This window comes from Scyliorhinus torazame, chromosome 8 (genome assembly GCF_047496885.1).
Source record: "Scyliorhinus torazame isolate Kashiwa2021f chromosome 8, sScyTor2.1, whole genome shotgun sequence".
NCBI classification, from domain to species: domain Eukaryota; kingdom Metazoa; phylum Chordata; class Chondrichthyes; order Carcharhiniformes; family Scyliorhinidae; genus Scyliorhinus; species Scyliorhinus torazame.
In genome coordinates, this window is record NC_092714.1 from 212,001,318 (window position 1) to 212,023,742 (window position 22,425).

Here is a 22,425-nt window from a genome sequence, read left to right on the forward strand (position 1 = left end):
AGCTCAGGATCATACATTTTTTTGTTCATGAAAAGTTTTGTACATTTCTTTATTTACAACAATAAACGCAAGTGAATGCAGTTTATTATTTTATTATGGATCGCGGGGGTCGGGGGTCTGGTCGTTACTGAATATAGGGGATCTGATCCGATATACCGGGGTTCGAGCGTGGTACGCTCTCCTTCTCCATTTACGTAGGCGTATAGTCTGCACTACACAGCAGAGTATCGCCAACGTTAACAGTGCTTCGATCACGTAGGACAGGGAGTACCAGGTTATGAACCTGGCACACCAGGAAGATACAGTGTCGCTGGTGACTGGGCTCTGGGTACTGCGGGGCAGTGAAACATTAACGGCAGGGAGGTTTGAAGTAATGGGGTTCACGTTCCCGCGCAACCAAATGTCCACAAAAATAATGTTGAGCACGATGAAAGGGGTCCTCATGGCTGTCCTCTTTCCTTTTCTTTCTGTGTGTTCTCTTGTATTTTCTCCGGTCCTGGAGCTTCTGGAGTTCTGTAAAAACAAGCATAGTATCTGTAACTACCTCTGTTCAATATCCGGTATGCTAGTGTGTCTGTCCTTTGGGGCCAATTATTCCCTTATAATTGGTCACTATGTGTGACTCCCTCATTTTTTTTTTTCAAAAACAAATTTTAGGACACGGCACACTTCCCAATGACTGACCAGTGGTGATTTACCATCCAAATGTTCCAGGATGTAAAAAGCAGATGGCAGCAACCTAAAGGTCGCCGAAACAAATAAAAACTTTTTGAAATGAAAAATGTCAAATGAGGTGCGTATGGGCCGCGTATGAGCAACCGACAGGAACGGGCAAAAATGTAGTCATTGTGGTGGGGCTGCCATAGTGATTCTATCCTTGAATCAGAACAGCAGTTACGATCGGGCGTCTGATACCCGAACCAGTATCAGCTGAAGTGTCTGCAGACAAGCTAGTTCCGTTGAACAAGCGTGTGGTCTGTTGACCAGGTATCTGCAGATAAGTTGGTACCGCTGAACAAGCGGCTGGAAAAAATTCTCCTGTCGGACGAACAACACAAAACAAACGTACGAACAACATAAAACATCCTGCAGGTTCCATCAGGAAGGACAACACTTCTCCCAAGCGTTTCCTTTGAACATCATGTGGACACCTCAGTTCTCTGTTGCGAACAGGGTCGCAAAGGGGTTGGCGGCTTGGGAGTCAGACTCGAGGTCGTCCCCTTCTCCCGGGTGCCAAACTCTGGAGTGGATTCGGGCTGAAAGGGCTGCTTGGTGTGAGCTGGGGTTGCTCTCGTCGTTGCGGACGAGTCTGTAGGAGTTGTCGCGGTGCCAATGAGTTGTGTCGAGTTGTGTGGGGACAAAGTCGGGGTCGTCCATGTGGTTCAGTGGTGGGATTTATTTAGAAAAGTGATCAGGAAGGGATCACTAGGATCATAATCGGAGTCGCTGGGTGTGGGTCCGGTTGCATGGGGATAGTAGGGAGGCGTGCTGTGGCCATTGTCAGAGTCACAGTCGCTGTCTCTGCTGCTGCAGTCTGTGGATGTTCCGGGGTGGAGTGTATATTTTGGGGGTGGAGTCGAGGTCGAGTCCGTGGCTGGGCTGGACGTGGTGGGGGTTGGTCGGGTTACGTTGGCTGTGGGCGGGGTGTGGTCTGTTGCGTCAAGCATGACGTGGTGGCCGTGGTTTGACTGTGTTCCATAAGCCTTTAACTGGTTTATATGAAACCACGCAGTCTTACCATTTGGGTATTTTATTTTGTATACTGATGGGCTTACTTTATCCGCAATGGAGTACGGACCCGAGTATTTTGGAGACAGGAATGTGCTGGGGTTATATACAGACAACATCACTTGCTGTCCTATATCATACTCCGTTGCATTCACTGCCTTATCGAAACAGGCCTTGCTCTGTTTCTTTTTGGTGCCCAATTTAACTGCAGCTGCTAACTGAGCCGTTTTTACATTTGCAACTAATTGCTCCACGGCTTTCTCGTGGGTGAGGGCCGTTACTTCAGGGCTGGTCAGGTCTAAACCTAACAAGTATTCTGTCCCTTTCATGGGGCGTCCGGTCATAAGAGTGTGTGGGGTGTAACCTGTGGAGGTGGAAACAGTGTTACGCAAAAACATCAGCGCAAAAGGGAGGACTGAGTCCCAAGTGGTGTTGTTCTGCTGGACCATTTTTCTGAGGGTGGTTTTTAGGGTCCGATTCATGCGCTCCACTATACCACTCGACTGTGGGTGGTACGCGATGTGGAATTTTTGGGTGATGCCAAATATCGTGATGACGTTCTGCATGACGTGTCCCGTAAAGTGAGAACCTTGGTCCAATTCAATACTGTGGGGGAGTCCCCATCTTGTAAAGATGTGGTGGGTTAGGATCTTGGCTGTGGTTTTCGTGGTGTTGGTGCGGGCTGGAAATGCTTCCACCCACTTTGTAAAAGTGTCTATGACCACCAGAACATATTTATAGCCATTCCTTCAAGGGGGCAATGGACCTATAAAATCAACCTGGAGGTTAGTCCCGGGGCCGTTAACGGGTCGGGTGTGGCTGAGTTGGGCCTTTTTGGCATATCTATTGGGGTTTTTCTGTGCACAGTTAAGGCAATTCTCAATGTAATGGCTTACTTCTTCCTTGAGATTTGGCCACCAATAAAGCTGTTTGAGGTGGGCCGTAGTGGGATCGATTCCCTGGTGTCCATGACCATCATGGAATAAACAGATCAATTGGTTCCTATCCTGCTCAGGAACTACATAAAGGGTGTCCTTTAACACCACACCGTCATGTGTGGTTAGTGTATTTCTGAACCTCTCGTAGGAGGCTGGAAACTTCCCTTTACAATCTCAGTGAGATTGCTGTCCTGCTTCTGGGCCTCTACTAGATCCTCGATCCTAGTCTGTGTGACCTGAACTGCACTCACTGGCGCACTCACTGGCGCGCTTTCGGGGGTTTCCAAAAATACCCATGCCTGGATCCTGCCTTAGCCAGTACGTCGGCTTTTCCATTTCCAGGGGGGAGGAACGATGGTGGCTGCGAACTTTTATGATGCCAAAAGTCCTGTTCTGGGCTTTTTGTAAAATATGGTGGAGTAATGGGGCTGAGGGGAGGGGTTTCCCATCCGCGGAAACAAATCCTCTTGCTTCCCACAGGGGCAGAAATTCTGTAAGGCTGTTACAGACATAGAGGCTGTCCGAGTATATGTCTGCTGGGCTGGGGAAGGAATCTGGGTGCTCAACTATGTACGCGATGGCCGCAAGCTCTGCTGCCTGCGCGCCTAAGTGTCTGGGTAGTTTCAATGCTAATTCCTCGAGGGCACGTCCCTGCGCGTCCTCAACATAGATCCCGCAACCTGTTATGCATTGCCCATCTAAGACTGTGGAAGATCCATCCACATAAATCTTAATGGGTTCACACGTGTCCGTGTGCGGGGGGCTCTGAGATGGATTGCCTATTTTTCTGGGGGGTGTTTTTGCTATAAAGGGGCCTGTGTTATGGATAGGAGAGATGATCTCACATTCATGGGGTGTTCCGGGGTACTGCAAATTGTCCGCTAAGTATGTGTGTGTCTTAGTCCGTTTTACTGTGATGTCCAGTCCCTGCAAGAGAAGGGTCCATCTAGCTGCGTGTATTTGGCTGATGGTACCGTCCTTGAGTCGTCCGTCCAGTAAATGTTGGGTGGGGGTGTGTTCGGGTCAGAATGGTGATGGGGTTCAGTCCGGTAATGTATGAAAAGTACTGGACTGCCCAGAAAACTGCGAGCAGGTGCCTCTCACAGGCTGAAAATCCCTGCTCCACAGCATCTAAAAGTCGGGAAGCATAAGCTACGGGGCTTAACTGGTCGTGCCGTTCCTGCAGGAGCACGGCTGAAAGGGTGCGGTCTGTGGTCGCTACCTCTATTGCGTAAGGGGAAAGCGGGTCTGGAACTTGTAGTGCGGGGGTGGCTATGAGCGCCTGTTTTAATGATTCCACAGCATCCGTATGCTGCGGAAGCCACTCCCAGGGGGCTCCTTTCTTTAGGAGGTCTGAGAGGGGCGCTGCCTTGCTGGCGAAACCGTCAATGTGGTTTCGGCAGTTGCCAACCAGTCCTAAAAACGACCGGAGGGCTGAAATGTTCTGGGGAAGGGGCAATTTAGTGATCGAGTCAATTCTTTTATGCTCGATCTCGCGTTTACCGTGCGTGATAATGGTTCCCAAATATACCACTTTTTCTTCCAAAATCTGGGCCTTTTTGGGGTTAACTTTACAACCAATGGAATGTAACAATTCCAGGAGTTCGGACAGAAGCTCAATGTGCTCTTCCTTAGTGTCTGTCTGCAGTAATAGATCATCTACATACTGTACCAGACATTCGGGGCGAGAACATTTTGCTAGTCCATTTGCCAGCCGTCGGTGGAAAATGGACGGGGAGTTGTGGAAGCCTTGTGGAAGGCATGTCCACGTGTACTGCTGTGCTTTAAAAGTGAAGGCAAATTTGTACTGGCACGCCTTTGCCAATGTAATGGACCAGAATCCATTACTGATCTCCAAAACCATGAAATAGCGGGAGTTGAGTCCCTGCTTGAGCATGGTCTCGGGACTTGTTGCTACGGTGGGGGCTGCTGCGGGGGTGACTTTATTGAGCTCCCGATAATCAATGGTCAGGCGCCATGATCCGTCGGGCTTTCTTACTGGCCAAATCGGAGCATTATTAGTAGAGGCTACTGATCTTAGTACGCCCTATTCCATTAAGCTCTCTATAACTTTTAGGATTTCTCCCTCTGCTTCTAGGGGGAATCCGTACTGTTTTTGGAGTCTAGGGTCAGGTCCTGTTACTTGTACGGAGTCAGTCATCCGTCCACAGTCGTGCTTGTGGGTCGCGTATGCTGCCCTGTTCTTTTGCAGGACTGCCCTAACCTGCTTGTCCGTGCTAAGCGTGGTCGGGTTGAACCAAAATTCGCCTACTGCACTAATTTTGTTCATGTAGTCCCCTATGTTGAGCGTTGCGGGGGCTCTAGCGGATTTCACCATCTTCCAGACACACTAGTTGACTGGATCGAAGGATAGGTGGTGGGAATTCATAAAATCAATCCCCAGGATGTGTTCTGCTGTGTGGGGCAGGTCTACTAAAACTACGGGGTGTTTTGTGGTTATGGTTCCGATTTGGATGGGTACAGGGGCTGTGATGTGTCCCTGCTGTGAGTGGCCTGTAAAGCCGCTGAGGGTGATAGTGGCTGTAGTGGGCCACGTGTCCTTTTGAAAAAGGGTGGAGGAATTTATGGTGGTGCAGGACCCTCCTGTGTCCCAAAGAAACTCGATCGGCTGTCCCCGAATTTTCGCTGCGACTACGGGTCGTCCGGACCTATCCCAAAGGGTGTCGCAGACCCAACTGGGGGAGCCCGTACACCGTCAGTCCGTTCCGGTCAAGTCCGTCTGATCCGAACGGGCGCTAACGCTATGGATGGGCTCTGCCTTTTTCTTAATCAGAGTGCCTGTCTGTTGGGCTCTCGGTGGCTTTTTAGGGGCATTGCACTCTTTCGCGAAATGTCCCAACTGTCCTCAGTTCTAACATTCTTGTGATTTGGGTGGGGGGGCTGTTCTTTCCCTCATTTACCCAGGCGGGGTTGTGATGGGTTGGTTTTACTGCCTGCATGTCTGCGGCGGCTTGCTTTTCCTCGGTGGTTTTAGTGGTGGGTTTATTCTGAACAGACTGCTCCCAAACGCGGGACAATCTTTTAACCACCCACTTCTCATTCTGGGCCTCCTCTGAGGGATCATAACTAGTACAGGCATTTTGTCCTGCATCTGTGGCATGGGAGATAAGGGTGCGGGTCCATTTGGCCATGTTGTCTGGGGACAAATGGGCACGGTCTACGTCTCCAAAAACGGCTGCGAAGTGAATCCACAGGCGTCCTGCGAACGCTGTGGGGTTGTGGGGTGTTCAGACTTCTTCTGCCTACACTTATTCAGGCCATCTACGGGGTCACCCCGGTTATACCCGATCGCATCCAGGATCGCGGTATGCATTTCTGCAAGGGTGCCTCCTCCTACGTTCTGTGGGTCGGGAAGGGCTGCTGCTACCGATGGATCCAAACTTAGAACCATGAACTTTACATGCTCTCTCTCATCCAGGCCGTACATAGTCGCCTGATGTTTGACGGTGGCAAAGAAATGGTGGGGGTCTGCGGCGGGGAGGAACGGTGTGATTTTTGCACACGCGTCCCGTAATTGGGTCACGGTGAGGGGGGTGGAATATAGGAATTCCGCCTCGTCTGATGTGGCTGTGCGGTGGGTTGTTACAGGGTTCATTGGAGCCTGAGCTACCTGCTGTGTGGGGGGGTGGAGGTGCTTTTCTCCTTTGGGGCTTTCCCTGCGCACATGTTCCCTGAACATATCTCTGCGATGTTTCCTGTAATTCTTCCCAATCAGGGCCGTCTTCCTGGTCTAACTTTTCCCCAAAGGTTTCTTGAAATCCCTTCTGGACAGAAAGCAGTGATTGCAGGTCTGCAATTTGCTTCTGGCAGTTTGCATGGTCTATGGTGCTCTGTCTTTGTTCTGTGGTTGCAGCGTGGAGCGCTCTCAAGGCTGCCTTGAGATCACTACATTGTTTCTGTAGCGTCTCCACCTGCTTCTCTGTTTCTTTCCTTACCAGGACTGCACGCTGCGTGTCCTGATAGGCCTTTTCATACTGGGACTGGAAACTACTCAAATGCGCCAGACAACACTGGTGACCCCGTTTGGCGTCAGCCACCTCTTCGTTCTTTGCTGCTAATTTCCTCCTTAATTCCAAATTTTCTTTCTCAATCTCGCATACATCGACTTTACTCATCCGATGTATGCCCTCTAATTCTTTGCGGAGAGTCTTGACGACCTCCTCTGTGCCTCGCAATTGTGCCAAACAGGACACGATTGCCATCGGCTTGCGAGCTTTTGCTAAGCTCTTTTTATGGATCTCATTCATGTTCTCACACCAAGTATGCCCTATACTTCCGGGACCTGATTCTTCATTATCGCAGAAATCATTCCACATGGGCCATCCTTTGCCCTTGAGATATTTCCGAATGTCCTCTTCCCAAATGGGACACTGTCCCACTCTACTGCTGCCGGCTGCGACCGCAAATTCCTCGGGGTTCATGAGGTGTTGCATTGCCTGCATGGCCATCTTTCCTATCCGCTTGCTTAGTTTAAATTTGGAACAGGGGGCTAAGGCGGTGTCGTGGATGCGGGTACGACTTGCGCTAATTTCCGAAAATAGACTTCCGACAGTTTTGACGCAACAAAATCTATCAGTTTTACCTTATAGCCCTGTTAGTTACGCATGCATACACACACTTCTGAATTATGAATTATTAATCAGAACTGCTTGAACACTTGTGGTTTTCTGTTTCCAATTGGATTCTAATTCAAATTTCTTGGGTTCTCCCGGAGTGGTTTTCCACTTCTAGATCGGGTCCCGTCAGGATGTCGCCAAAATGTTGCTCGTTTTAGCCTTAGTTTACTTTATTCTTATTCTGTCACCTTTGCTCATGAGTCGCCAGGTATCTTTCTGATACCGCCACGTGGTTCAAGTTCAAGTGATGATTAATAATGCAACACACCGCTTAGTAAGAGTTAAATCAACGCTCATTTATTATATACAGCAATAAATATTTACACAATAATCCTACTTCTAGACTACTACCTACCATTAAAGGCCAATACTTAACTTTGGAAATGGCCCACCAGGTCAGGGAAACGAATGGTCTTTCGAATTGGTTCTGAGCCTGCGGGATTCAAAGGCTGGTACAAGTCGATAGTCAGGAGCGCCTATCTGGTAGCGATCGCTGGAGTAACACTTACGGTTTTCTTTGTCGAAGGATCTCGAAGGTTGCGAGCAGGAAGAGAAGGGTCGAGTTGAACTAGGACCCTATTCTTATAGTCCCCAGGGGCTTCCCGCCGCTCGGGGCGGACCTCGTACCTGGTTCCAAGTGATTGGACTTGGTCCCAATCACTTGGTTCGATATGCTCCAATAATGGGGCGATTCCTTGATCGGGGGGTGGTCGTCTCCCTTCCTTTGTGTCAGCCCCTGCTGGCGCCGAAAGGTCTGGGTCAGCTTTCAATTGCTAATTTGTAGCAATTGTTCCCGGGGATGGCTGATTAGAATGCAGATGGCTGGGCTGTTGTGATGTTGATGGCTGCAGGTATCGGTCTGTGCTGACTTCCCCAGAGCCGAATACACTGTTTTACCTGCAGCTGTCCATTTGAGTCCTGTTGGCTGATTTTCCCATCAGCCTCTTCCGTTTGCCATTTTAGATCGGGGTTTGACCATTCTAATCGGGAATCAGCCATTTTAGGTGGCTACAAACCCAAAGACGTGTAGGGTAGGTGGATCGGCCACTCTTTTGAGGCCACCAACAAAATAGAAGAAAGGAAACAAACTTGGGGAGAAAGCAAAAATGGGCCGCTCCTGTTAGGGAGATCAACGGCAACTTAAAAACATCAAATAAGAGTTCATTTAAAGGAGTCAATAAAGCACCCCAACTCATGCAGTGCCCACCGGGCACGGAAGGCCTTGATGGTGCCTGTGGACACCGCATGCTCCCTTTCTAGGGACACATGGCTGTGAATGAAGCCGCGGAAGAGGGGCAGTCATAGGTGGATTCTCTCTATCTTCAGAGAGTTGTGAACACCGCCCAGTCCATCACACGAACCTGCCTCCCATCCATTGACTCCATTTACACCTCCCGCTGCCTGGGGATTGGATTGGATTGGATTTGTTTATTGTCATGTGTACCGAGGTACAGTGAAAAGTATTTTTCTGCGAGCAGCTCAACAGATCATTAAATACATGAAAAGGAAATAAAAGAAAGCGGGCAGCATAATCAAAGATCCCTCCCACCCGGCTTAGTTACTCTTCCAACTTCTTCCATCGGGCAGTAGATACAGAAGTCTGAGAACACGCACGAACAGACTCAAAAACAGCTTCTTCCCCGGTATTACCAGACTCCTAAATGTTCCTCTTATGGACTGACCTCATTAACACTACACCCTGTATGCTTCATCCGATGCCGATGCTTATGTAGTTACATTGTATACCTTGTGTTGCCCTATTATGTATTTTCTTTTATTCCCTTTTCTTCCCATGTACTTAATGGTCTGTCGAGCTGCTCGCAGAAAAATACTTTTCACTGTACCTCGGTACACGTGACAATAAACAAATCCAATCCAATCCGATTGGCCATGCTAAATTGGGGGGGGGGGAATTAATTAGATGCCTACTTTTTTTTAAAGTAAAGGAGTGGTGATATAGTTCCAACACAGGATATTGTGTGGCTTGAAGACAATCTTGCTGGTAGTAATGTCGCCATGCATCTACTGCCCTTGTCTTTCTAGGTGGTAGAGGTCGCAGGTTTGGAAGGTTCTGTCGGAGGAACCTGCAGTGCATCTTGTGGATGGTTCACACAGCTGCCATGTGCATTGGTGATGGAGGGAATAAATGTTTACCGTGGTGGATGCAATGTCAAGCAAGTGGACTGCTTTGTGCTGCACGCATCCAGGCAAGTGGAGAGTATCCCATCACGCTCCTGACTTGTGTAGATGATGGAGAGGCTTTGGGGAGGTCAGATATGAATCACTCCCTGCTGAATTCCCAGCCTCTGACCTGCTCTTGTAGCCACAAAAAATACTTTAATATGCCATTTTATCCAGTTTGCACTCTAAGCAATCTTGAGTTTCAATATTTCCTGTTGTCCTTATCTCACAATTTTTCCAATTATCTGGGCTTAGTTGGTTTTCATTGAAATAGTTATTTGTCTAGTCAAGTACAGTATGTATATCTTGGACTATATGTTCTTCAGATACATTCAGTTGCAATACCTGAGTGTAATCTTGCAGCGAAGATTCAGTGAATTAGCGGAGTGGGGAGCCCCGGAAAAGAGCAGCACGACGCGCGCGCACTACGGCGCCGTACCCGCGGAGGAGGTCGTCGGGGGGAGTGCGCGCGCGCGCACACACGCAAAACGGCCGTGCTCGCGATGGGCGGCACAAGTTGCACCGCGCCGCGCACAAATGATGCTGAGGCTACGGGGGCGCGCGGAGACGTCGCCGCCCCCGCGGACTGTTCCCGCGTTTAGTGACGTCACGACCGGAGGAGGTCAGCAGCGACCGGTAGCGACACAAGATGGCGACCACCGGGAGTAAGAGTGAGTGGAGGGCAGAGGGTGCGGGCGCCGTTCCTCTTCAATCTCTTCCCCCTCCCCGCTTTACGGGGGCGTCCATCGGGAAGCTGCTGGGCCCGGTTAAGCGGGAGGGGAAGCCTCCTGGGTCCTAATGCGGTGTCTTGGCTGACTCGAGGGGATGGGATGTGAAGAGGGTGCGGGCTGGTTGGGAAGGAGCTGCTGTTTGTTTTGGGGGAGACCTCGAGTGCTTTGGGTTTACATTGAGGAAACTGGGATCCATCAACGGCCCCCATCAGACGGCCTACCGGATTAGTGGGCGGGAGGGGGAGAAAGAGGAAGCGCCTTTTAATCTGAAATAAAACCTTTGTTTTTTTTCTCGGATATAAAACGCCAATCTAGTTGTGTCCGCCTTGTTCAGCTCGCTAAGGGGCAGGTTGTGGTGTTGCTGCTACTCTCGCCTGTCTGCCCGGTGCCTCTTCTGGGTGAGGCTGCACCGCTTTCACTCTTTTGTGGGTTTTTTGTCCGCACAAAACGTAACCCACGCAGGCCAGCGTCGTCCTTGTGGAGGAGCTTTCTCCGCCCCCCACTTTTCTCTTCCCAAACCGAAGCCTTGCCTTTTTATCACTATAAACTTCTCTTTAGGTATTCCCAATTTATTTGGGACGTGTGATGGCAATTTCCCTCCCTCAAAGTCATTTTATCTTATCCAGGCACAAGCTATTTTCTTTTACTTCCAGCTGCTGTGAAACTACAAGTGGGTCGCCCGTTCCACAACATTTATTAGAACTGTTGTGGAGAACCTTTTGCCTTGAGTGTCAAATTGCTATCTTGTGTATCACATTTAAGTCCACCATTTGAAATTTATTTTAAATGTCAGTTTGATTTGGGGCCGCTGGAAGGACGAGGATTTAAAGTTCAATCATGCATTTGTAAAATACACGGGGAGGTTTTCTGGTGTACTCGTGTGGGAGGGTCCAATTTGCAATCTCCATCCAGAACCTTATCGGAAATTTGCAGTTCAATTTATAATTGTCTTCTGGATTTTTATTTTCCGTAGGAGGGACTATGAAAACAGGATAAAAAAGGATGAAGTCGGTTAGTAATGAGTATAGTTTCCCAAAGAACAAAGAAAAGTACAGCACAGGAACAGGCTCTTCGGCCCTCCAAGCCCGTGCCGACCATGCTGCCCGACTAAACTACAATCTTCTACACTTCCTGGGTCCGTATCCCTCTATTCCCATCCTATTCATGTATTTGTCAAAATGCCCCTTAAATGTCACTATCGTCCCTGCTTCCACCACCTCCTCTGGCAGCGAGTTCCAGGCACCCACTACCCTCTGTAAAAAAACTTGCCTCGTACATCTACTCTAAACTTTGCCCCTTGCACCTTAAACCTATGACCTCTAATAATTGACCCCTCTACCCTGGGGAAAAGCATCTGACTATCCACTCTGTCTATCCCCTCATAATTTTGTAGACCTCTATCAGGTCGCCCCTCAATCTCTGTCGTTCTAGTGCGAACAAACTGAGTTTATTCAACCGCTTCTCATAGCTAATGCCCTCCATACCAGGCAACATCCTGGTAAATTTCTTCTGCTATCTTGCCAAGTGAAGCAATGGACGCGATACGAGTACTTGCCTTAGTTTCCATACAAGATTGTGATTGTGAGAATGAGAAGGTATGAGAGAAGAAAATAAAACAATTGGATAAGAAATTGGTGCAATTCCGAGTGGAAGAAGGTATTGGGCCCTGATGGCATGCATCCTGGAACACTGAGGAAATGGTAGCAACTTCAACCTCAGTATTTCAGACATTTTGTGCCAAAGGACTGCAGAGTCACTAACATAACACTCCTGTTCAAGAAGGGAGGAAAGTCTTAACAGTGTAACTAGCTATAAACCAATTATCTTGACATCAGGGATGAATGAATTTCTAGATGGCAGAATCCGAGATATAATGAATTGCTCAAGGCAGCATGATAGCACAGTGGTTAGCACTGCAACCTCACGGCGCCAAGGTCCCAGTTCCATCCCGGCTCTGGGTCATTGTCCGTGTGGTGTTTGCACGTTCTCCCTGTGTTTGCATGGGTTCTGCCCCCACAACACAAAGATGTGTGGGGTAGGTGGATTAGCCACGCTAAATTGCCTCTGAATTGGGTACTCTAAATTTATTATTTTAAAAAAAATTTACGTAGTGTCTCTACCATGATGCCAGTCTCTTATCACCAACTACTTGTCAATACGGTCATGGGTATATTGTCACGGTGGATTGGCCACGCTAAATTGCCCCTTAATTGGAAAAAATTAATTGGGTAATCTTAAATTTAAAAAAAAAATAATGAATTGCTCATTTTTTTTAAAATGTGAAAATAGTTAATTGTTTTGATAAAAGAAATACAGTAGGTGTGAATTTTCAGAAAGTGCTTAAGGTTCTTTCAATTTAATAGTTTTAACCACATCTCAAGTACTATGCAGTTATGGTCTCCTTATTTAAGGAAGGATGTAAGTGTGTTGAAGGAAGGATGTAAGTGTGTTGGAGGCAGTTCAGAAGGTATGAGAGAAGAAAATAAAACAATTGGTTTATGATTGGATTGGATTTGTTTATTGTCACGTGTATTGAGGTACAGTGAAAAGTATTTTTCTGCGAGCAGCTCAACAGATCATTAAGTACATGGGAAGAAAAGGGAATAAATGAAAATACATAATAGGGCAACACAACATATACAATGTAACTACATAAACACTGGCATTGGATGAAGCATACAGGGTGTAGTGTTAATGAGGTCAGTCCATAAGAGGGTCATTTAGGAGTCTGGTGACTGGGGAAGAAGCTGTTTTTGAGTGTTCGTGCGTGTTCTTCTGTATCTCCTGCCCGATGGAAGAAGTTGGAAGAGTAACTAAGCTGGGTGGGAGGGATCTTTGATTATGCTGCCCGCTTTTCCCAGGCAGCGGGAGGTGTAGATGGAGTCAATGGATGGGAGGCAGGTTCGTGTGATGAACTGGGCGGTGTTCACGACTCTCTGAAGTTTCTTGCGGTCCTGGGCCGAGCAGTTGCCATATCAGGCTGTGATGCAGCCCGATAGGATGCTTTCTATGGTGCATCTGTAAAAGTTGCTAAGTGTTAATGTGGACATGCCGAATTTCCTTAGTTTCCTGGAATGATAACCTGGAATGAGCACCTTGTCTTAAGAGGGTAGGCTGGGCTTGTTGTCACTGGAATTTAGAAGAGTGAGGGGTGACTTGATTGTAGTGTATGAGATCCTGAATGATCTTGACAAGGTGGACTTGGAAAGGACGTTTTCTCTTATGGCGGAGTCCAGAATTAGGCGGCACTGCTTTAAAATTAGGGGTCACCCTTATAGTATAGAGATTAGGAGAATGTGTTTCTGAGGTTGTGCGACTTTGGAACTCTGTCAGTGGAAGCAGGATCACTGAATATTTTTACAGAAAGGATAGATAGATTCTTATTCCTCAAGGAAATTGAGGTTATTGGAGTTATATGGGAATGTGCAACTTGAACCACAAACTGATCAACCATGATTTTATTGAATAGCAGAGCAGGTTCGAGGGGCCGAATAGCTTCTATTCTTACTTAATATGTTTTTTTGTATGTTTGCAAGACTTACCTAGGAATCTATTTCATAAAAATGGAAATACATGATAAAAGGAATGTGGAAGCATGGATAGTAAGCTAATCAGAGGATAGAAAATGATGCTGATGAATAAAACGTTTCGGCGATTAGATTGTAAATGGTGGTGTCTCGCTGGGGTCAATATTAAGTCCTTCATTAGCTTACCCAGAGAAGACTAAGCAGCTTTGGGTGAAAGTCGGTTTAGCAAAGAGATATCAGTTGAAATTCAATGTTGGGTCAAAGAATAGGAGGAGCAATTGAGTATCAACTTATAAAACTTGTAAAAGAGTAGACACTTGATTTAGGCACTCAAATTTTTAAAGCGGGAGAAAGAATTTAAAATGGGGTAAAAAGCTTTTGTTGAACCTGTGCAAAACATTACTTAGGCTGCAGTTAAAATATTGCATCTAGTTTAGGATGCTGTCTTTCAGAAAGGATGCCAAGAGAGGATAAAGAGGCAGTCTTAAGATGAATATCCAAGATGAGTCACTTTAGTTAGCAGTGATAGGAGGGGTGGAAAATTTAAAATAATTTGAAGAAGGGACAGAAGATTAGATTAATGGATTTTTTTTTAGCTGGTATAGGTGCGGTGACCTGCATGGCCACTTCCTGTGCTATAAAATTTTATTGCATTTACTTTCTTTATCTTTGTGGTTCTCCCTCAATTTCTTTCTTTGAAAATGAGACATCCCACGTTTTTCAAGCCTTACACCTCAGTACTCTAATTGTGAGCGATCCGTTTTGTATCACTGCTGGCCTCCCTTCTGGACTACGTTAATTCTCATACTGTAGAATTAAGGAGGAACGATACTGAAAATCAAAATGTGCTGAAAAGCACAGGTTTGCCATTATCTGCTATGGAAAATGTGCTAATGTTTCCACTGTGGAATTTATTTTGTTTTCTTCATGTAACTGCTAATGGGTCTGCCGTACATTCTCACAACTTCTGTCTTTATTACGTGATGTTGAAGGTGTGGTGTGACCGGACCAGATTAGAACTTCCTGCTTAAACTTTACAGTTTGGTTGACTAATTCAGCGTACTATTTATTTTGTCGGTTTAGTTGCTGAGTCTACTAAAAATTCCAGATCTCTTTCAGCTTCATCTTTTTGATGTTTTGCCCCCAGTCAAGTAATTCTGTTGATTATTTTGTATTCCTATATACAATACTTTGCAACTATAATCTTTGTTTTGTCATTGCCCTATCTGTCCATTTGTATACCCACTTATAGGGACTCTAGTATATCACTATCTCAAGGCAGCTGGAGTGAAAAAAGCGAGTGGAGTTGTCTCCTTCAGTAATTTAGAAAAAGCCCTGGGCTGTTTTATGTTTCACACGCCCCACCTTGATGTGAACAGGCCTCAAGTTCAGATATAATAATTGTACAGGCCATTCTGCCCAGGTAATCCATGCTGGCATTTATGTTCCACACGAGCATCTAACTCCTCAGGATCACCTTCTATTTCTTTCTCCCTCTTAATAATCTAGCCTTCTCTTCAATGTTGAAATATTTATCTCGACCACTCCTTGTGATAGTGAGCTTGATGTTCTCACCACTCTGTTAAAGAAACTTCTTCTGAATTCTTGATTTGATCTCTTGCAAGTATCTTACATTGACTGCTTTTGCACTTCTCTACAAGTGAAAATTGTATCTACTTATTAAATCATTTCATAATTATAAAGACGTCTATTTGAAAGGGCAGCATAGTGGCGCAGTGGTTAGCACTGCTGTATCACAGCACCAAGGTCCCAGGTTCGATCCCGGCTCTTGGTCACTGTCCGTGTGGAGTTTGCACATTCTCTCCGTTTTTGCATGGGTTTCGCCCCCACAACCCAAAGATGTGCAGGGTGGATTGGCCAAGCTAAATTGCCCCTTAATAGGAAAAAATGAATTGGCTACTCTAAATTTGTAAAAATTAATTAATTAAAAAGAGACCTAATTTGATCACCCCTCCATGATCTTTTCACAAAAGGAGGGGCTAGCTTGCTTTTCCTGATGTGCATTGCCTGTTTGCACCTTCTCCAGTGTCTATTATATGGGACCAGATTTGTACCTTGTGATATCACCAGAGCTCAAAGCAACTTTGGCATTACTTTACTTTTCATTTCTAGTCTAGAAATAAGCCCAAATCAATACTTTGTCTTTTTAATGGCCTCATTGTGTCACTGATTTTAGTGATTTTTGAATTGCATGCTGAAATTCCCTTGTTCCTATACACTGCTAAGATTCTAAGTTACCAAGTACTATGTGGCTTCATTTTTACTACCAGAATGTTTTATTCATGTTTTAAAATTCAGTTAATCCATTTGTCAATTATCTGCCCATTCTGTAAGTTTATGAATGTCATCTTGTAATCTGTTGCCTTTCTCCTCCGTATTGATTATAACTGCCACACCTTATCCCAAATTTGGTGTCATCCAAACATTTAAAACTTGTTTCTGATTCCAAACTCAAAATATTAATATAAATTGTGAATGACAGTGGTCCCACCATGTATCTTTGTCGGACTCCATCTTCCACGTGTGTGACTCTGACTAGCTATCCTTTACCGAATTCTGCATTTACCTTGATGTTAGCTAGCTATTAATTCTGCTACTTGTCCCCTGACTCCGCATGCTCTGACTTTATTTATTCATCGATTATCTGGCACCTTACAAGAAAACCTTTTTAAATTCTACTGCATTACTCTTGTCCACTCTGTCACCTCCTTAAAGACGTTTACTTAATTTTTGGTTTCTGGATGTTTTCCTATTCTTTTACTTTGTAGGGATTCCATTATTTTTTCGACTACCATTGTTCAGTTGATTGGTCTACAATTCTCTGGACATGTTCTATCTCCCTTCTTGAATGTAAATATTATCTTAGCTGTCTGCCAGCTCTCTGACACTGTCTTTCTCGAATGAATTATTGAATATGTGTATTAGTGACTCCCATCTTTTCCCTAGATTCTTTTAAAATGCATGGATGCAATCCATCCAAACCAGAGGTTTTTGTATTTAATTAGTTGGTTTGATATTTCTCTATTTTGAATGCAGCTATATTATTTCTAATATCTGGTAGCATGCCCACCTAACCTGTGTCCCTGTTTAAAAACTGAAGCAAAATAATTAATATTTCTTCCATCTTGCTACTGCTGTGATTTTTGTCGTGGAACGTCCATCCCTTAGTGGCTCTATTCCCATCCTAACTTACTTTCTTCTAAATTTATGTACCTGTAAAATATTTAACTGTTTTGGTTTATGTACTTTTATAATTTTAATTTCTTGGTTCCTTTTTGATTTCCAAACTTTTTTGACTTCTCTCCTAATTATCCTTACCATGCTCTCCACTGCATATACTTAGTGCATATCTCAATTTTCCCTCGTCTTTATTCATCCTTGATTCAGTTTAGTTTGTTTTTGTCTTTTAGTGGAAAAATCTTTTTTTTATAGATTTAGAGTACCAAATTCTTTTTTTCCCAATTAACGGGCAATTTAGCCTGGTCAATTACCCTGCACATCTTTGGATTGTGGGGGTGAGACCCACGCAGACATGGGGAGATGCACAATGACCAGGGGCCGGGATCGAACCCTGGGCCTCGGTGCCATGAGGCAGCAGTGTTAGCCTTTGTGCCACTGTGTTGCCCCGTGGAATATATTTTTTCTTTGATTTTGTTGAACGCTTTTACATTTTTTCCTATTATTGTCCCAGTTCATTATTGCTAATAATGTCACCCATTTTATTTTTCAATGTTCGATCGATTTTCCCCCCTATCACTTCCCCAAATTGACTTTTGTCCAATCTGTTACACTGGTCCCTGTTATAATGTGTCCTTCTTAATTATATTAAACTATTATATGATGGTCATTGTCACAAGGGTTTTCCCCTTTTACTTCTCTGATCCCACTCTGCTTCATTCCAGTTGGGAATCTTCCCTCGTCAAGCATTTTAATAATGGGTTAGAAAGGAGTCCTGTACACATTATAGGAAATACATTCCCTTATCCTTTTTATTTGACTCTTCTGGCTAAATAATTTTGAGGTTTGTGGGCAGCACGGTAGCATTGTGGATAGCACAATTGCTTCACAGCTCCAGGGTCCCAGGTTCGATTCCCGGCTTGGGTCACTGTCTGTGTGGAGTCTGCACAGAGTCTGCACATTCTCCCCATGTGTGCGTGGGTTTCCTCCCATAGCCCAAAGATGTGCGGGTTAGGTGGATTGGCCATGCTAAATTGCCCATAGTGTCCAAAATTTCCCTTAGTGTTGGGTGGGGTTACTGGGTTATGAGGATAGGGTGGAGGTGTGGACCTTGGGTAGGGTGCTCTTTCCAACAGCCGGTGCAGACTCGATGGGCCGAATGACGACCTTACTGCACTGTAAATTCTATGATCTAAATCTCCCATTATTATTCTACATTTTATCACTCATTTCCCTCAGTTGTTTGCATATTTCTTCCTCCATCTTATCCCGATTAGTGTGATTAATCCTTTTTTATCTCTATCTACATGGATTCTATTTCTGTCCTACTGATAGTTGTACCACTTTTTTTCAACTGCTATTATTGGTCTCTAATCAACCCAGCTAGTTCTGAAAGACGTGCTGTTAGGTAATTTGGACATTCTGAATTCCCCCTCCGTGTACCCGAACAGGGGCCGGAATGTGGCGACTAGGGGCTTTCAAAGTAACTTCATTGTGATGTTAATGTAAGCCTACTTGTGACAATAAAGATTATTATTAAAGTTCACCTCCCTGTTTTCCCTCTATTTTTTCTAAATATGCTATACTCTGCAATGTTTAATGCCCAGCCCTGATTTTTCTTTCGCCATGCCTTGGTCATCTTTGCTATGTCTAGTTCCTCACAACACATTAGAACATAGAACATACAGTGCTGAAGGAGGCCATTCAGCCCATCGAGTCTGCACTGACCCACTTAAGCCCTCACTTCCACCCTATCCCCGTAACCCAATAGCCCCTCCTAACCTTTTTTGGACACTAAGGGCAATTTAGCATGGTCAATCCACCTAACCTGCACATCTTTGGACTGTGGGAGGAAACCGGAGCACCCGGAGGAAACCCACGCAGACACTGGGAGAACGTGCAGACTCCACGCAGTGACCTGGCAGGAAATCAAACCTGGGACCCTGGTGCTGTGAAGCCACAGTGCTATCCACTTGTGCTGCCCAAACATTATTGCCTTCAGTTCCTCTGCTGCAGGCACTGTATGCATTGTACAGACAGTTTAGCCAATTTTTAATAGTAATCTCTCTCTCTATTTTTAACCGTGAGTTCCATAACTCTATTAATTCCCTGGCCACCTAGTCCTCTGAGTTTAGTCAGTCTGTGCTGTCCTAGATTGTTCAGTTTATATTTAGGCTCGTTTCATTTCTTGTAAACCCCACGTCTCTTTTTTTTTGGTTTTAAACCTTCAGCTCTTTCCTATTTACTTTTAGGACACTGATCTCATTCTCAAAAATCAAGTTTGATGCTCCAATACATTACTGAGGCAGTGCTGCACTGTCAGACTTTCAGATACGATATTTAAACTGATGCCCTGTTTGTCCCTTGATGTGGACATGAGATCCCATGACATTATTTCAAAGAAGAGCATGGGAGTTATTGAAGATGTTTTGGCCAATATTTATCCTTCAATCAACATCGCAGAACAAAGCAGATCAGGTCATTGTCATATTGCAGCCCGTTTATATGCCATTTTGCATGTGTTTCAGACAATAATCCAGAAATTATTACCTGCTTAATTAAGCACCTATCTCCAGATACTCCGAAGGGTTCCCTGTTCCTACCCATATTGCTCATTCCAACATGGACTACCATAGCTTCTGGATTTTCCTTCTCCCCTTTCAAATTCACCTCCAGCTGCCTTGCAATATCCCTCTAACCTGGCACTGTGGTGATTACACACATCATCGCGACTTGTTCATCTAATCCCCTCCCCTACTTATCGCACCCCATATTCTTACCACATTTCTGTTCTGCTCCCTCACTGCCTCCCCTACCCTGGAAAGATTTTCTGGACCACGTGACTGAGCCTGCATTGTGGCTTTCCTTTTGTAGTCTTCCTGCAATTCCACATAATGACAAGTACTTGTTGGATTGGACCAATGTCTGTGGGGCTTCCTTTTTAACCGCTCTCTCCCAAATCTACCTGGCTTCCTGACATCACCGTTCTGTATAAGGCTATGATCTCTCAATGATGCTGAGCCAGTGACCAAAGGCAGACACATTTCTGGCAGATGTGGTCTTGCTGTCCTGACACTCCTAACCTGTTTTATGTGTTTCTTAAAATTAGGTAGCCTGTTTTTGTTTGTTAAAATTAGGTCGATTACTTTTTTTAAACCTGAAAAATCACACGCTGGCTCTGTACTCTCATCAGCTGAACATGACTTTTGCAGATTTTCCCTCTGCTGTTGCTCTTGTCTGCTTCTGTTTAAAGTGTATACATTTTTCCTCTTTGATTTGTGTTTTGGATAATATCTAGGTGCTCTGAGAAAACTGGATGAAATAAAATGAAATTGCAAAGGGTTTATATGCTTTAATAAAAATACTTAAATTGCTAGATATTTGTCAGAGTTTGTAGGTTACAGAACCAAAAGATGCAAGTCAGCCATGATCTGACCGAATGGTGGAACAAACTTGAGGTTGCATGTCCTACTCTTGTTTCTGTATTTTAATGAAAGGAAAAATAGCTTGCGAAGTGTTATAAGACAGATGATATCAGCCGAACTGCTTGATTCTGTTTTAACTTTGTAACATACTCCCTGGTTGTTGTTCTGCCTGATGAGTTAAAATTAGCTCCTCGGGGTCCTGAACTAGGAGTTTTGGCAACAGTAAGGAAAGCGTTAGAAATGTTTGCAAAGAGCATGCTGTATATACATTACAGTATGTATTCCAGTTCCAAGTTGCAGAGTAGCTAAATTTATATGGCCAGCTGAGGGAGAGCTTGGTTCTAGATCCCAACAACGCTGCTACAATGCTCCATGTTCCTACACTGTAAGTGGCTAGATCTTATGGTGCAGTATGCTATTTCACTGGTTGCATTTAAAATACTGAATACTATTTGTAATGCGAGTCGTGACTCATTTGAAATGCACCAACCAGCCTGTGAGTAAAAAGGCCCTGGTTTCAAACTCCTCTGCAGACGAGTTCATAACAAGATACTTCTGTGCAGGAGTGAGGGAGTTCTGCTATTTGAGGTATGGTTTTTCAACTGGAGCTCTGCCTGCCCCAAAAGATCATAGCCAATGTTTATTCCTCAAGCAACACCAAAAAAGGCACATCCTCTGGTCATTTACCTCATTGCTATTTGTGGGCCACTGTTGTGCAAATATTGTCCACCACATTTCCCTCCATGATTACCACATTACAACAGAGATAACATCCCATTAGGTATTAAGTACTAAAATGTTTTAATAGCTAGTAGATTTCTCAGCAGTTGAGCAATGATAAGACCTGGAACAAGTCCAACCCACTGGCAGATAGTGTCAGTAGACACTCCAGAACAAGGACAAACTCAGATCATGGAAGCTTAAAAAGAGGCCATTTTGAGGTCTGCAAGGATGTGTTTGCAGAAGATTTGTGAAACATTTTTTTAAACATTCTTTTGTCCTTGAATATCAATGTATAACAAAAGAAAAATGTTTTTGTAGCAGTTCTTTAAAAATGTTTTACTGACAGCAGAAAGTGTACGACTAAATGGTAGCGTTCTAACTGGGATTCCCTCTGTGGCAGGACTCTTGCTTCTCATTGGTGTACTTGCTTTTTTTGTTGTGAAATGATAACTGATTTAGTAAGACCTAAAATGTTTTTTTAAAAAGCAGTCTATCTTTAAACAAGAATTTGATGCATGGTTTTATATTGTGATGTGATGCGACCATCAGTTCACTGAGAGACACGTTGAGAAGTAAATCGTGGTTTTAATTAGCTTACAACTGAGCCTGCCTGTGACCGGTACAACAATGAATGCGGCCCTGCACGTCAGCTGCCTTTATACTTCCTGTAAGGGGTGGAGCCATGGGCGAGCCCGTACATGCCCCGACATAGCCCCCTGTGGGTGAAGCCGTACAATGGCCGATAGGTGGAGCCCACAGGGTTAAACACACAACGTAACACGATACAGCAGTAACATGATATCACAATGCACTGGTGAATTAACAGTTGTTCCATTCACCCCCTGTTTAAAAAGTGAAGTCCGGCGGGGGTGACGGGTTCACCGATTCAGTCGATCTGGTGCCCGGATCGTACGTTGCGACTGCCAAAGCACTGGTGTTGCAGCCGTTTCGGGTGGCAGTTGAGCTGGGCCCGGAGCAGGCACAGGCGTGGTCTCCTGTAAGCGGCTCTTCCGGAGCTTCATTCCTGTGGACCGGTGCGGCGGGTGGGAGGGAGCGCGAGAACCATATCGGGGTTGGGGCGCTGAACATGGGAGGTTGGATAGGAGTAGGGGTGCTGAACATGGACGGTTGGACGAGACCTAGTGTGGGGGATGCAGTAGCGGTCGTGGTGTCGGAGCCTGCGGGCGCCAGGTCCCGGAGGGAGACGGTATCCTGCCGGCCATCGGGGTGTCTGATATACGCATAGTGTGGGTTGGAGTGCAGGAGCTGGACCCTCTCTACCAGGGGGTCGGTCTTATGGCTCCGAACATGTTTTCGGAGGAGGACTGGACCCGGTG

At 45.4% G+C, this 22,425-nt stretch overlaps 1 protein-coding gene across 2 annotated transcripts in view; it reads left to right on the forward strand.

Moving 5' to 3' along the window:
• Positions 1-9,988: 9,988 nt before the first annotated feature.
• The window catches only part of LOC140428362 (ubiquitin-conjugating enzyme E2 variant 1-like), a 62,234-nt gene continuing 49,797 nt past the window's right edge, over positions 9,989-22,425 (forward strand). The window contains exon 1 of one of the 2 annotated variants that reach the window (XM_072514745.1): positions 9,989-10,155. In XM_072514745.1, the coding sequence (XP_072370846.1) occupies positions 10,134-10,155 (22 nt within the window). In that variant the 5' untranslated portion in view covers positions 9,989-10,133. Of the gene's footprint in view, positions 10,156-11,202; positions 11,351-22,425 lie in introns of those variants that run through there. The other variant, XM_072514744.1, reaches the window with a different exon arrangement.